At 38.8% G+C, this 16,196-nt stretch overlaps 1 protein-coding gene across 3 annotated transcripts in view; it reads right to left on the bottom strand.

Annotated features, from left to right (window-relative positions):
* Window positions 1-10,301: 10,301 nt before the first annotated feature.
* The window catches only part of slc6a9 (solute carrier family 6 member 9), a 76,691-nt gene continuing 70,796 nt past the window's right edge, over window positions 10,302-16,196 (bottom strand). For all 3 annotated transcript variants that reach the window (XM_078264747.1, XM_078264746.1, XM_078264748.1), the window contains one exon: window positions 10,302-15,679. In XM_078264747.1, the coding sequence (XP_078120873.1) occupies window positions 15,437-15,679 (243 nt within the window). In that variant the 3' untranslated portion in view covers window positions 10,302-15,436. The remainder of the gene's footprint in view (window positions 15,680-16,196) is intronic.

Raw genomic sequence — 16,196 nt, forward strand, 5'->3', positions numbered from 1 at the left:
TAATAAGGACCACAACGAAGGTTGTACCGAGTGGTAGCTTTAATATCGAATGTGGACAGGCAAGAAACAGCAGTCTTCTAGATCCCGGAACTAGCACTCTCTTCTAGCAAGTGGCCAACAACAGCGTGTTTCCTTACTTTCCATAATCATGAACGTCACTGAAGTTAGAAAGGCCGGCGCCTTTCTAACTTCAGTGACGTTCATGATGACATGACAACTCCTGATTGGTCAGATGCCATGGGGTGACTGTCTTTGAAGTAGCTTGATCTTTGCTGATTGGCTGTGAGAAATCAATGTGTTTATACGACCTCACGGAGAGGCAAGAAGACGCTAGTTTAAGTGTTCGATGAAGTTACCAAATACGGTTCCTCGCCCTATGTTCAGGTGTAACACATGACTCAACATGTGGATATTTCCTTCTAATCTAAAAGTAATTTCTATTTTAATAAGTTGAGTCTACCCCCTGGTGACTGCTGAAGTACTCCCTCGGGTACAAGTGGTTGAGAATCGAAGAAATTACGTGCACGCGCCTCTGTGCGTGCCCCCTCTGATGATGACTTGATCACACACTAATCACACACCACAGTGGTTAAAACCGTGCTGACCCACATTTAGCATCACTTAATTAATGCCTGCGCACGTGTCCATGAGCATAGCTGCAAAGGATCCGATATCTGAGCAGGTACATTAGTTTGTGTCTAATTACATGTCTTTGTGATGCTGAGCGCACAGTGTGTGTATGTGTGTTTGAGCTCGGATTTTAATGATCTCCTCCTACCCCCTCCAGGCCATCATGAGCCTTTTTCGACCCACATCAGGAAAATTAACATCACACTCAAATGTCTGTTAGGGCAGAGGGCTCCTTTCACCATCTTTCCTCTCATCCTGCTGTTCTTAACTCTCCCTTTTTAGCTGACAGGAAAAGCAACCAATGTTGAATACATCACACAGGCTATTTGTATGCATGCAAAGTCCCATCTACAGTTTATTTGCACATAAATTGGTCCATAAACTTTGCTAACAAGTTGTGTTTTCCAGCCATAAAAAAACAAAAACACCCTATTAAACAGCCAGAGACAGTTGGGCTTATATTGTCATGGTTGCCAGTTTGAATCCCCAGATCTGCAGGAATATCAGTCCCTTACACCCACTCACCACACTGTGCACTTGAACAAGTCACCGTTCCATTAGTGCTGCTCTGGGGCCAACCTCAGAAGACTGAGGTTCTCTGGGCTGTATCTGTGTGTGTGTGTGTGTGTGTGTGTGTGTGTGTGTGTGTGTTTGGATAAAACCCTTTGCAGCTACTCTCACAGGGATAATGTAATTAGGAATGTTCTCTTTCTCAACTTGCCCTGTAAATGAAAACAGCTCCGTATCAAAAAGTGAACACATTGGATGCAGCTGCTACAGAATGGAGGATTGTACTACCTCTAACATTGAAATGATGTGTCTCTTTGTTGCTGTGTGGTTTCTTTATTGTCCAGGTAGTAGAAAAACAAGATTTTGTTCCTTGAATCACGGAATGTAAAAGAAACTTGAGAGAATTGAGAGACACAAACCTCCTTGTCATTGTGAGAAATATAACTGTGAATGAATCGTCCATCTCTTTGTAACAAAAATTGACTGGTTTGAACTATTTCTAAAATGACAGGCAAAGATAAACTTTGACGACTTCATTCACACAGATGGAGATTGAGCGATATAGACTATACCAAAGTACCAACAGGGCAGTATAATTCCTTTACATACTTTATTGTGCAATATGAATGAACACAATTACCATATAAATGTAAAAACAAGAAAATCCCAGGTAAGGAAATTGTTTTTGTTTGTTTTGTGATGTGGTCTACATGGGTAAGAATCAATAACATGCACAGACAGATGCTGGGGAGATAACAGTGATTTAAAGTTAAAACAAACACACACACACACACACACACACACACACACACACACACCGTGTAATAAGATGATCTCCCAATGAAAAGCGTGCAGGACATGAAAGCTTTACAAATGGCCGCCAAAACAACAGCTGTAATGCGACAGGCAGACATTTGTTCCACTAATCACTGAGGGAGATTGTCAAATACAGCCGGATGGAGGCTTAGATAGATTTATATTATTAGGCCATATGCTCGCTTGCTTGCGCACGCGCACACACACACACACACACACACACACACACACACACAGGATGAGTCTGTTGTCCATCATCCCTTGCCTTGGCCCTCACACCTTGACAGCTGTCAGTGATTTTGGCATGCGAGATCACAGAATAAAGGGATTCCACTGATCTGTGGAGAAAAGGCATATTCCCAGCAAGTAAACACAGTGGGTTATGCGCAAACACTCACAGATCAAGAGGTTAGGTTAATTCAAATAACAAAAATACATGTTTTCTGATTTCCTATAATGGTATTTAATTACGCAGCTAGTTTTGTCTCTGAAATTTCTGCTCCCAACTCAATACAATGACGAGATGAGATTAATGGAATTTTATCTGTGATGCTCACAGGATTGAAAAATTACGTTTAAAAAATTCAACCTCACTGTCAACAGTTTTCACTGGAACTACTTTCTACCAAAGAAATAGCATGACACCATTGACAGTGTGTTCTATGAAATATCTAGGCAACACTGGAGAGAGTAGCCTTTCTTTAAAGCTGCACAAATCAATATTGTTATATTAATGGATGACATGACTGTGTAATGTGAAAGGGTTTGCTCATAGTTACGAACAATAGACTGTACATACAGTGCATGTGATGAACTGCAATCTAATCAACAGACAAGAACATCAATATTGGACGATTCTGCTAAAACTCGAATTACGTTGAATGCCCACGATTTGTTTTGTTTTTATGTTATGGCCAATGCCAACGTTTCTAAAAATTCTTGCTTTCTGCAATATCAGCTCTTGGCAACTAAGCCATGTTTACACCTTCAACAACATTAATGTAATTTATTTATCTGTATTAAAAGCACTCTCTTTCAGCTCTGTTTCTGGTCTCCACCAACTCCTGAAGAACACTAGAGCTGTGAGAATGAACCAACACAGTTAAGTTGTAGGCCGGACAGCTAAACAATGAGCTGAAACTTCAAAGCAGAGGGGAGCTGTAGATTCAGGAGATAATTCTCTGTAGGTTCATCACTATGTTATAGTTTGGGCTTGGCTACTAAAAAGCTTAGTTAAGGGGAGAGTATGTTTTAAGTTAGGTAACTAAAACACACTTGGTTTAGGTTCCAATCATGGTTACAGGCAATAAAAGAAATGTAGGTTTGTAATGGGACACAAACTTCACTCTAATGCATGAAAGCTGGCCTTGCTACATGCACATCCACAACCTCCACAACATTACCATCTGGCTTTTTACAGGGCACAATACTTCCCGTATTGGCTCTAAATGTAGGCATTGGACATATTTAGAATTTTTCCAAAATGGACATAATTCTAACAATCATGTGCTGGTGAGCTATCAACTCATCTTTGCAGGAGCATTTTTAGCATCTTTCAGCTCACTGTTTGGGTTTTCTAGCCTGCAACTTGGTTCTCATCAACCAAAAAGTTAGCGACTAGTTGGTGAACATAATAAAACATTTTGCAGCTAAAGAGTGGGATACTTCCTCATGAGTTGGTGTCCAAAACATAAAAGGGGAGTTGTTGGATTTACAGGTGACCACACACCTGACTCCAAATGAATGATAATGCTGCTCTTAGCTATATGAACTTTATAAGGTGATTATATGTCCAGTGTTATGATTTTAAACAGTTTTAAAGAGATGGATATCTTTAAAACTGGAAAATCTTTTTTTTTTTTTGTGATGTGGTGAACGCATCCTTTAGTACTGTGTGCTTTGATTTTCTCTATTTGGACACATTCATAGTCAAAAAGGTGCAGGCACAGGCACATCCCAACAGATAACAAGGTGCTAACAACAATCAAGGCAATGGTGTCTCCGTCTTCCTGGATATCCCCTGATGCCTTTTCATCTGTGATTTCTCTGAAAATTACTATTGCAGAAGGGTATCGTGCTTCTGCACCACAATCAATACTCTTCCATTAAGGTGATGAACGGTCTGTTTCCCCAACCTTCTGAAGTCAAGACAAATTCTCAGGACCCACTGATCCAAATCAGTCAATGTGGGCATGACAGCACTACACCCAGGCAATGTGAAGGGTAAAGAGAGTTGCTGACTGGGGGAAGTCTGATCAACTCTTCCATCCCCACTGGTTCACATCTCCTGTGTAATGTAATTTACCTTCCCTTAGTCAACTTATACAGAGACATTAATTTCTCAAATGTAGAGTGAGGGATACATTTTTATCTGAGAGTAAGATATTGTCTTCAAGATCATTTCTAAAACTACATTTGAATTGATAAGTCTGGCAAATGAGGCAATTTAGTCTAATATTCTGAATCTAATCTCCGAAATCAAGTTGATTTGTGTTGGATAAAAGTGCATTTTCTCTTCTTTCTTTACATGAAAGAAATACATAATTTTGGTTTAAAAGACAGAAAATGTAAAGGTATGGTAACCGAAAAGTAAGTAACGTGCCAAGAGAACATACTTCCCCACTGTATTTTCAGTAAGCATTAGTATAACTGTGTACCAGCTGTAAAAACAAACACACACTGTTCTTGAATTTATAGAATAAATGCAAAGTCACCCTTCAGGCAAAAAGGAATTAGCTTGCTAATTCTTTTTTACAGAGATAGACATGTTGTGAAAACCTTGGCAAAGGCAGCACTGTGTTGATTGAATAAAGTCAGTGTTATTAGCTCGCTCCAGAAACTATTTGCCTTCAATTTAACAGCTGACATCTTCTCCTATCCTTTGGTAATCTGAAGAGAAATGCACAGTGGCAAAGCAATTGCTGGGTAACTGACAGGCTCGCGGCCGAACATTTAGCTAAGCCAACAAAGCAAATTCTGCATTATGTTCAAACAAAGTTCACATTTTGTCTGTGGAATGGAAAGAATGGTGTGTCTGTGTTGGTGATGAATGGTGATGACTACTAAAAGATCCACACTGCACCAATGAATGAATTAAAAAGAAATGTACGATGATATAAAACAAAGAAAACTAGCCACTCCTTATATTAAAGCTGGAACCAGAGAGTGTAAGGCACTTTTGTTAGATAAATGACTTAAACCATTAATCAAAAGTGTTACAGATTAATGATCTGTTAATCAACCAACCGTTTCAGCGCTAGATCAGTCTTTTTTACAGTAAATCTGACTCTTGCAAGTTCTCGAACTTTGTTAAAGTGCTCATATTATGCTTTTTGGCTTTTCCCCTTTCCTTCATTGTGTTATATATCTTTTTGTGCACATTATGGGTTTACAAAGTGAAAAAACACAAAGTCCACCCTAAAGGGACTTACCATCTTCCAGAGAAAACACTGTTCACAAACTGCTCCAAACAGCTCTGTTGTAGTCCAGCATTTACTTCTGTAACGAACGTGCGTCACTTTGTAACACACGTTATAATGCTCGCCTAGCTGCTAGCATGGCACGCCCTCATGCTCTGACAAGCTAGCAGTACTTAGTGCGCATGTGCGACTCCCAACAAAGATGGTACAGAAGTGAGATGTCTCACTCTGTAGCTAAAACAGAGAGCTCAACACACAGGGTGAAAAGAGGAGCTGCAGCAATGTGCAGTACAACAAAAATATGGTGTTTTCTGAAAATTAAACCACATAAACCTATTCTGGTACAACTTCTAAATACAATTATGAACCTGAAAATTATCATAATATGAGCACTTTAAAATGCATTACTAAATTGTTGGAGAAGTCCCTTACAGTCTTGCTGACTTTTTAGTTCTGGAAACTAGAAATGTTGGGTTCCTACAACTGGAGTCACCTTTCAAACTAAATGCAACAACGGCCCCCCCAAGCAGGAAAATTGGAAGCAGGAAGGTGAGTCCAGTCTAGGAAATATCCTTCAGCCACCCCTGACAAACAGGCTATACCATTTCACTGCAGTGTTGCTCTGAGAACAACATGGACAGCAAACAAGCATTATAATCAACAGTTACAACCTCCACAACTGCCCTCTGTCTGTTACTGTTTGCATCAGTACTTATATAATTCAACTGCTATACCATGAGGGGTGATTATTCATGTCTTGTTATTTCCTATTCCCCAAAACCTGTTCTAGCTGATGTGATTGTGTAACTGATTGCAGACTTTATGTAACTGGAAAAACAGCAAGCCAACCACGATATTAAGAAGTGTTTGTTGTGTAAACACTTAACAAGCCATTGACATTTATCTGTGTTCATTATGTAGCTTAATTCTGTAACCTGGTGGCACCCACGATGGATGTTATGGCCCAGTAATAAAATGGCTTGGCTGGAGTAGCTGTGGCTGTAAAAGAGTCTGGTGGTCCTTATATCCACAGTCATGCTGCCCTCTTCTGATTCCACTTGATAATACATAAAAGGCGCATACTGTAAATTTTTTGGCCATGGAATTTAGCATCAATATTCATCAGCCACAATCAAAGATTCCTTAAGATTTTGGTGAAGCCCCTGACCCCCTCTCACCCCCATCAGGTGGACATTTCTTCTTGACCTTCACTTTGGTTTCTGACAATGTATATTGAAAACTAAATCAAGCCAGATTTGCATGAAATCAATATATATAAGATTAATGTTTGGGTAAATGTTTTTGGTGACACCAAATCCAGCACCACCCAAAACTTACTGTGCACATTCACGTGTGTGATAATCAGCCCAGAAGTAAATGTACTGAATGATGCATTCAGATTCAGGTTGTTTTACTTTGACAACTAAGGCCGGCTACACACTGCCTGCGTGGCATTTCTGTTGCATGTCAGCTGCGTGGCAGCTGCGTGGATCTTTCTGTCTTTACACACCAGAAACGTGTCTGACACGTCGCTGCTGCTGCTAGCCATGTCTGTACACATGTATGTTTCCCATTGATAAAATGAAATACCATGTTAATCATGAATATACGCTGATTTGATTACAGCGAAGACAACGTCAGCAGTATTGATGGCAAAATAGGCTACAGAATATTTCCTTCTGTATTGACAGGTGCAATATGAGAAAATCGATTTTTTTTTTTTTAATTACATTTATATCTGCATTTATATCAAAACCTAGAGACTTTCTAACATCAACATGTCATTTATTAATATGTATTTGTGTCAAAATGACATATAAACATCTTTTCTTATTCTATTTTGCCTGGAAACGCTTCCAACACGCTTGCGTCGGTTATAGTTCTAGCATGCACGCGTTTTCGGCGCGGCTCGAGCCGCGTCTGAGACGTACGTGTCACGCAGGCAGTGTGTAAGCTCTAACCTGTTAACATGGGAGCCGAAATATAAACGGACACACCATGCAGCTGACACGCTGATGCGACGCAGTCAGTGTGTAGCCGGCTTAAGTCACAGCTGCTACACCTGTAAATTGTAAGTTTTTATTCAGTGTAGACAAAAGGCTCTGATAACTCTTAACCTCATGTCATATTCAATATCTCCAGATCAATACAGTGCACAGACTTACTTTTTTTGTTTAGAAGCAGAGAAATGCACTGTTTCAAGGTCTTCCATGCGATTGTTGGCCTTCCCTAAGCTTTTCTTAATCCAGCATGGAGTTACAGTGTCTTTGTACAATAAAGTATGAATCCATAAATCAAGTTACACAATGTTTGATATATCCGCATTGCCTAAAGCTTTGTAATTCAGCCTGGAACTGCAGTATCTTTTCAAAAACTTTGCACCATTATTTAGGAGCGAAAAATACACTGTTACTGTTTGCCCCAGCCATCTTGAATCCCAGAATTTTGTCAGGTGAGTGTGTCGACCAATCAGAGGCTTTCTTCCTGACTATCTTCTTCTTCTTTGGTGTTTTCATACACAATGTTGGAGATGCTGCCACTTTTCCTGACTGTGTTACTTCGCTGCTACAGATACTAAACACGGAACAAACGATCCAAAATAATGATATACAGCATAAATGTTCGAAATAAATACATTCTCAGAGCAGAGCTTAAGGTCATTCAGGCAGCCCTGAATGTGTAAATGAGTGGGATTTGGCCTCCTGATGTCTCATAGCAGACAGGAAATGCATTGGAGATGGCACAACTAACTCTTTGGATAAACGTGTTACACATTTCTGTAAGATTCAATTTCCGCTTAGGTTTTCTTTTGGATTTATAGTCATATAACAATTTACACATTTATGTGACATCCCTGCAGCATACATATCCTGACCTGAAAACAATGATGTCTATAGCTTGATTGTGTGTCACAGGGTTGAGGTTATACAAGCATTATTACACAAGGAAACCAGGCGACCCAAAGATTGGAAAAAATGGCTTAGACCTTATAGCGATAACTATATCATCCTGTTTCCCCCACATTGTTGTATTATAAGTTGCAATAAACATTCACCTTCTCCACAAAGAAAATCTCTTCATTATTTTGTGGCAGATGTATGTATTTATATTAGCTTTACGGCTTAAGTTGTGGGGGAAAAACATGGTATTTGTTTAGCTGCTTTCTGAATAGTCAAATAAGGTTGTTGGACAAAAAACACTTTATATTATATTACCTATGTTGTAGACTGTAGTAGTAATAACCTTGTAGGTATAGTATTGGATTTGAACCTGGTTTATTGGTTCAAATCCATTATCCCGTGCTGATGCAATGGATGATTTATTTTTGTCCAGATATTTTGTTTCACTTAATTGTTTAGCTGGTTGTAATTCTGTGTTTGTTCTGGGTACAGTAAGTCAGCATCAGGTGCTACTTATCAAACTGTTAATCTCAGTTAGTCAGAGTTTAGTGTTCTGTGTGGACCCAATGTTTCAGTAACATTTCCTCACTGAAAAAAATACTGAATATTTGTATTTGTGTGGCATGAAAACATGCACAGATATTGATTATTGGCACAAATTAATTATTATCAGTGAAAGCAGCTTAATAACAATGAAAGCCTATTTGTATCAGTCTAACCCTGAAAGACAGGACTACCATAAACCTGCACAAGAAACCAGCTCATGGATTTTTCATTTCAGGTAATTGCCTCTCCAGCCCCATCTAGTGGGAAAGTCATAACATGACACGGTAGCTGCCTTGTGTTGTCTAGTTTAGCATTGACTTACATACAGTATATACTGTAGAGCAGACAAGTGCCAATAATGTGCTGCGCTATGTTGAGTTAAGTTAATAATGTACATTAAAAATGTACAAACCTGAGAGGACGCCTCCAGTAGGTCACGCACACACACACACACACACACACAATTGCGTTTCTAGGCAAGTAATAAAAAGTACTCAAGTAAAATTGCAGATTATTTAAAAATATATACAAAAAAAGTACAAAAAAAAAGTTTGTGTACAAAAAAGTACACAAAAAACAGCAATGAGAGTAGGAATGTAATTTATTACCTCTACCCCTGTGTGTGATGCCTGTAGCCCTGCCTTCCTCTTGGCTTCCATCTACACACCTGTAACTCATTTGTGGCATGCCTTGTGCCATTTAACTGAAGCGCTTAGGTGTCAGCCATGTAATATTTAAAGCTTTTATAATACTCAGTCAGGACTTAAAGTGCCTGGGCTATTTTCTTTTTCAGACACTGTTTTACTTTAAAGAGAGACCATGCAACTATTGCGGAGTTGTGGAAATTACTGGTTAATGCCACAATTTACCTTCATTCCCCAAGATGCTCTTAAGTCAGTTGCTTTACAGACATCATCAGTGGACGACCTGACTGAGAGCCAGGATGAACAGGACCACAAGCAGGAAACAACAAACATGTCTACTGGGGAAGTGCGGCATGTTTAGCTACTTCTTACTTATCTGATAAAACCAAATTCTCTGACAGGCTAAAACTTGGTGTAACAATAGCATGAGTAGTAAATAGTTATATAGTCAAATGGACACAGCAACATCAGTTACACATCAATATTTTGTATATTAAGTTTGCTAACTTTAGCTAAGATTAGCCACCATAAGCAACTGGTCATATCAGACCAAGTATGGCTGTAGAAGTGGATTAAATTGAGCAACGGTGCATTTTATTCCTTATGAATTCAACTTAAATTCTTTGGAAGAAAATTAATTCTTCTTTCAAACGTGATAGTCTCACTTTAAAGTAACGGCACTGTAGCAGTACATATATATAGTATAGTTGTAACATCACAACCGTGTAAATGTAAAATGCCCAATATTTATCAAATGTATTATATAACATGTTCAGAAGTATGCACTGAGTGGTATGAATGCATAAAGAACATAACGAAACACGTGAACACTGCAGTGCACTGATCTTTAAAATAGATTTTATTTACCATTTTGTAATCCAACAGTTTACGATATACAGCTGACGGGACTAAGACATTGCAATGGATTTTGGCCCTAAAGGTTGAAGAACAAGAAGAACAGACATGGTTAGATAGATAGACAGATAGATATGATAAGAGGATACCAGAAGAACAGTTGTGTTCTCTTTTCTCACTTGTGCTTTTCCTCTCCACTCCTCCCATGAAAACAATTTACATTGGCATAGCAACAACACAGCATACTGTATGTCCACTGACACTTGGACAGTTTCTTTCATCCAGACCACTGAAAATAAGAAATTATTGACCAAACGTGTTTTCTTTTTTCAAAATGAAAGTGTGAATCATTATTCTAACACGTTTTTTTACCTGTTGCTTTTACAAAAAAAAAAACAAGTGATGTTTTTAAAGTGCTGAAACATAAGATTATTCTTACATTAGCAGTAGTAAGAAATTCAAGAGGTAATGTTCTGCAATTTACAGAGAACCACAGAAACAAGGTAAAGTCACAGTTTTGTTTTTTAGTACAGTAGAGCAGTTGTGCTGTGAATTTTGTGTACAAAATGGTCTGAAACTTCACGTAGTTCACGTTCTTCAACATCAGTGACTTTCTTCACAGCCACTTCGATGATAGTAGGCAATAGCATATTAGTATATGAAGACATGGGCCAATTATTAACTATTCTCAATCTCGTTTTTTTAGACAAAATTGGTCTTAGTCTTTTGGTAGCCACATAATTGAAGGTTTACTTTACCAACAAGAGGAATAAATCAAAACGTAATGGTAACTGGACCCTTGCCGGATACATATATGTGATATAATTGTCTAAATTGTCCACATGAAACAATGTTATGTTCCAATATAATGCATCAGAGCAGCACAAGAATGAAAATGTGAGGGTCCTGATGCTAATTGAATCTTGGTGGCGGTGTACTTTTGATGTTTTGATTTTGCTAATTTAAAAAAAAAAAAAAAAAAAATTTTTGTAACAACTAGACAGAAAAAGCCAAACTGTTTGTGTTAAGGGCCACAGAATATTAAAAGGTAAACAGCGATGTACGACTGTTGGCACTGTACTGTGTAAAATATAGCTTTAGGTTCATTTGTTATTGTCACACATCTGTCACTGTCATGTAACTGCAGCCGCCATCTAGACCAGAGCTCACCGGAAAATAAAACAACCATTCTTTTGTAGTTCAAGTTTCGATCCAAAGCTTTTTGTTTGGAAATGCTTTTTAAACCTAACTGGCATTATCTTAATTTTTCAATACAACTTCAAAAACAAACCAAAAAAAGTTGTGTCATTTAACATTGGATAAACAATGAGTAAAATCTGATAATACTATAAGTAGTTTTCTTTCTCTTCTTTTAGTACAAAATGTTTTTTCTCTCTTAAAAGATAAGACTATATTATAAGCAGAATAAGACTTGGCTAGTTCTGATAGGTTAGAGGTACATTGACATCAATACTGACACTACGCCTGCTCTACATGCAGGCTCAGCAGTAAGAGCTAATCCACTACACACACAGTACACAATACACCTGACGTCGTCTACATTACACTACAAGAAAAATGACAAATCAAAAACAAAATGAAACAATACCCGCCCTCCCCTGACCCGCAAAAACACACTTACCCACCCTCGAAATAAAAGCAAAGATCAACGCACACATGCACACAGTCCGATTATATATTTTTTTACAATACTGTACAACGGGAGGAAGAGTTGTGGGGAGATGGCGAGGGTTGGGATATATAGAGAGATAGCATGGTAACATGGTGGCTAAGCTTCACTTACTACAGCATGAACGCACGAGACAACCACAAACAGGAAATGGTCTGAGCTACAAGCTGTCCCAATATAGAGAATAACAACTTCATATTCACCCTTTTCAGCAAACAAAACCTCATTTAGAAAGTGTAATGTTCCTTGGATCAGAGTTTCTACTCAAAAGAAGCAACGCAATTTATTTAGATTAGTAGATGGAGATAATGTATTGCTTCTTGAGCACCTGGTTTTGCAGTAATTTAATTAAAAATAAAAACTTTTACAAAATGCGTTGGTATTAGGAATGATACTATAAAAATGATTTAGGAATAAACCTAAACCAGAAGGTAAAAACAGACCGCTAACTACCAACCAAAGCTACAATTCTCCATCTAAATCAATAGCCAGAACCTTACTGTTAAAAAAAAAAGAAAAAAAAAAAGCCTGTTAGAAATTTGTGCTTGTTTTAGAACACTCACTGTGCTTATCATGATTATGTGCACTATATTTAAGCTTCTGTGCTTAGCATTGACCTCTATCATTGTTGCGTGTTTTGACATTTAACATTTTGTAGTGTCTGTTGGGCTTTTTGTATTTAATTCACAGTTACACTTCTGTTGTGCCTTACTAACCTGTTACTTACTAACTTACTAACCTGAGTGTCAGCATCACCCCGTCTTAGTGGAGCAACTGCACTGTCGTGTTAAAATCACTCTCCTCTTCTAAGGACATGCATTTTGGGGGATCAGTGGTGAAAAAAATGTGCAATTGTGCTTCAACACTTGTCGGAAAAGCGTATCAAAGAAACAAGATAAAACACGTTAATTTGTGAGCGTCAGAGTTCCTGAAGGCAGATTTTGTTACCTTAGAAATGTCAGGCTAGCCGTTTCCCCCCGTCTCCGTTTTTATGCTAAGCTAACCAGGTGCCGTCTCCAGCTTCATATTTAATCGTACATACATGCGAGTGGTATCAATCTTGGTAGTGGTAGCTAATCTTCTAGCGCATAAGAGTATTTCACAAAATATGCAACTATTCGTTTATGGTTCTCCACATATGCTGTATATAATTTTGCATATTATCTGAATATGTTCCATGCTCATACGGATATCATAGCCTTCTAGTTCTCCAAACGTCTTCCGATATAATTGATGATTTGACAGCTCACAAAATGTAGAAAAACTACCACGTGAAGAAAGATTACAGCCAGACCAGATGCAATCCCAAAAAATCCTTCCTGCCTGTGAAGCTAAAAGCATCTCACTTCCTCCTGAACATGTGCCCAACAAAGCATCTTAGAATGAAAATACAAAGGAAGACGTGATCTTCACACAGCTGTCTAGATGACGAAAAAACAAAACTCTTTTCATATATTTGTTCTGTATTAAGACCTCCATAAACCTCTGCGACTACACTATTACAAATAGTCCTGGATGCTTTCCAATCAGACAATTTTGGGAAACCCAACCCTGCATGCTAAAGAGACCCCTCTCTGTCCTATCCCACACGCTCCAACAAACAACAACAACACCAACAACAACAAATCAAGTCACAGATGAGGAATGGTAAACATGGTTAATTATGATTCAGTAGTTTTTATTTTTTGTACAAAATAAACATATGCTGTCTTTATATTTATTTACTAAGTTACTTTACAATAATGAGAGGTAAAAAGGATAATTCTACAGAAAGAACTATACTATGCAGCTACATTTAAATCTACATAATTCATTTAAGATTTGTATTCTGTATTCTTCTGGAAACAAGCTGCATCTCTTTCTTTCGGTCTCTCCACCAGTCACAGCACAGCTTGGCTCAGAGCTCTTAAAATAAATGCCTGTAAATACATTAAAGGTCCCACTGACTGTAAGAGACTGACACCATACCAGTCTTTCTGAGATATACAGTATATATATGTTACCAAAAACATGTGCAGGACTCAGGTAACTCAGGTAATGTTTTTGGTAACATGCCTTAATTAATGGGGCAGATTGCTACGACCCACGGGAGACAAAGACTACGACACAATACGATCCTCTCACTAGCTACGTCCTCTAGCCCGGATCCTCCTTCATAGACTACACCCCAAGATGCATTTCACTCAAAAAAAGAATGCCTGGAAGACTTAAGGAGAGATGGCACTTCAATATACAGAGTTGCATCCACTTGTTTTGAGTGTACAGGTATGTGTAGGTGTCAAAAGCAGGGAAAGTTAGGTGGTTTCGGTCCCCATAATCTTAACAGGCCACCTTTAGTCAAGAAAAGGTTTCCACAGGCAAGGAAACCACAGAGTTTAATTTCACTTGGACCCTGAGAAATGGATCTCTTCAGTCAAAGAACCGGAAGCAAATGCTTTTGCGTGTGTGTCCACGTGTGTGTGTGTGTGTGTGTGTGTGTGTTTGTGAGAGTATGTGTGAGGCAGAGAGCATAGAACGGTTTAAGTTCACTGATATTTCTCTGCTGAGTTTTCAAAGTTTAAGCAGCTTTAGTGGGGAAAAAATTTTTTTTACAAATGGAGAAAATTTCCACCGAAAATCAGCCCTAAGTGTCAGTTGCCATCTCAGGTGTTAAATATGTGTGCTCTGTAGAACTTTCTTTTAAAAGAAGCAGCATGAAATAACAACAGGCTTAGTCTTAAGCGGATATCAACTATAGTTGAGGTCACTGTGTGCTGTAAAATGTACAATAATGTGAGTGTATGGGTGTGAATGAGTATCTGCCTCTTCCAGCATCATCAAACTGTAAATGGCCAGCTCAGGCACAGTTCACCCTGCTCCTCTTTATTACAGCACCACTGTGTATCACATCACAAGTCTCCAGATGTCAAATCACTGCTGCTAGAAAGTCACCAATCCCAAACCGACCCAGCTAACAGAATAAAGGAGAACAGTGTGTGTCTCAATGTTGCTGCATGCAGCTTCAAAATCTACTGTATCTCTAACTGCATATGAAGATGACATATACAAGTTTTACAAAAAATTAAAGGATAAACAAACTGCATTATTAAATTATCTGTAACAAATTAACAACACACACACACACACACACACACACACACACACACACACACACACACACACACACACACACCCCCCTCTTTTGGATGATGACCCAATTTTTTTCTTCCTTTCGTTTTTTTCTTCTTCGTTTTATCGCGAGACAACACACAGATAGATAGAAGAGGTTAGGATAGATATAATAAGCCCTTACAATATGTAAAGGTCTCCAGTGAATGGGATCTCCCCCACAGAGGACTGTGGGAAAGTGGGGTGAGGATGGAGGAGAAGGGAGGAAGAGAAGAAAAAGATGGTGGGGCCCGGTAGCGCTGACAGAGCGGGGTGCGTCTATGCGCTGGGGTTGGGGTTGTTGTGTGTGTTGGTAGAGCCGTTGCTTCCCTGGATGGTGAGGCTGATCTCATCCTTCCTCTCCTTCTCCTCATCCTTCAGCTCCTCCTTCAGCTCCTCCTTCTCCTTGAGGGGACGAGCCTCCACAGTGTCTTCGGAGACCATGGGGGCATAGCGGCCTATCCGGTGCTCCTGCAGGGCGGGGCCCCACTTTGGATCTGCCATGCAAGCGAACTTCAACCGCTGAGATGGAAAGAGACAGAGGGAAACGGAATTTAGAGCAGCCTCAATATGACGGGAAACTTTAGGGGCAAGTCCAAAGAGATTTATGAGTGGGTCTGAATCAAATCAACTCAGGACTACGCTGGAAGTACAATGTTAAAAATACCAGTTCACGCATTCATGATGTAAATGTAACTACAAATAGCAGCTCCAAAAACACTTAGTGTTTAGTTAAAGCTGCATTCATTGACTGACATTCAACTGATTTCTGCCTCTCAACATCAACTGACACTTTAGCTATTTTTTTATCTCTTACTCATCAACAGACATTTTGACTGCTTTCAGCTCTTACTTGTCAACTGTTCAACTACATTCAGCCTTTATATATATATAGATAATTCAACTGCCCACAGGGCTTGACTTTTTTTTTTTTTGACTTGAAATACATTTTTCATATTATTTTAACAAACTTGCTTTTGGCTCTTACACTTCCAACCTTTTCAGTAGGCACCCAATTTTCAGCTTAAGTGAGTACACT

Source organism: Sander vitreus, chromosome 12 (genome assembly GCF_031162955.1).
Source record: "Sander vitreus isolate 19-12246 chromosome 12, sanVit1, whole genome shotgun sequence".
In the NCBI taxonomy this organism is placed as follows: domain Eukaryota; kingdom Metazoa; phylum Chordata; class Actinopteri; order Perciformes; family Percidae; genus Sander; species Sander vitreus.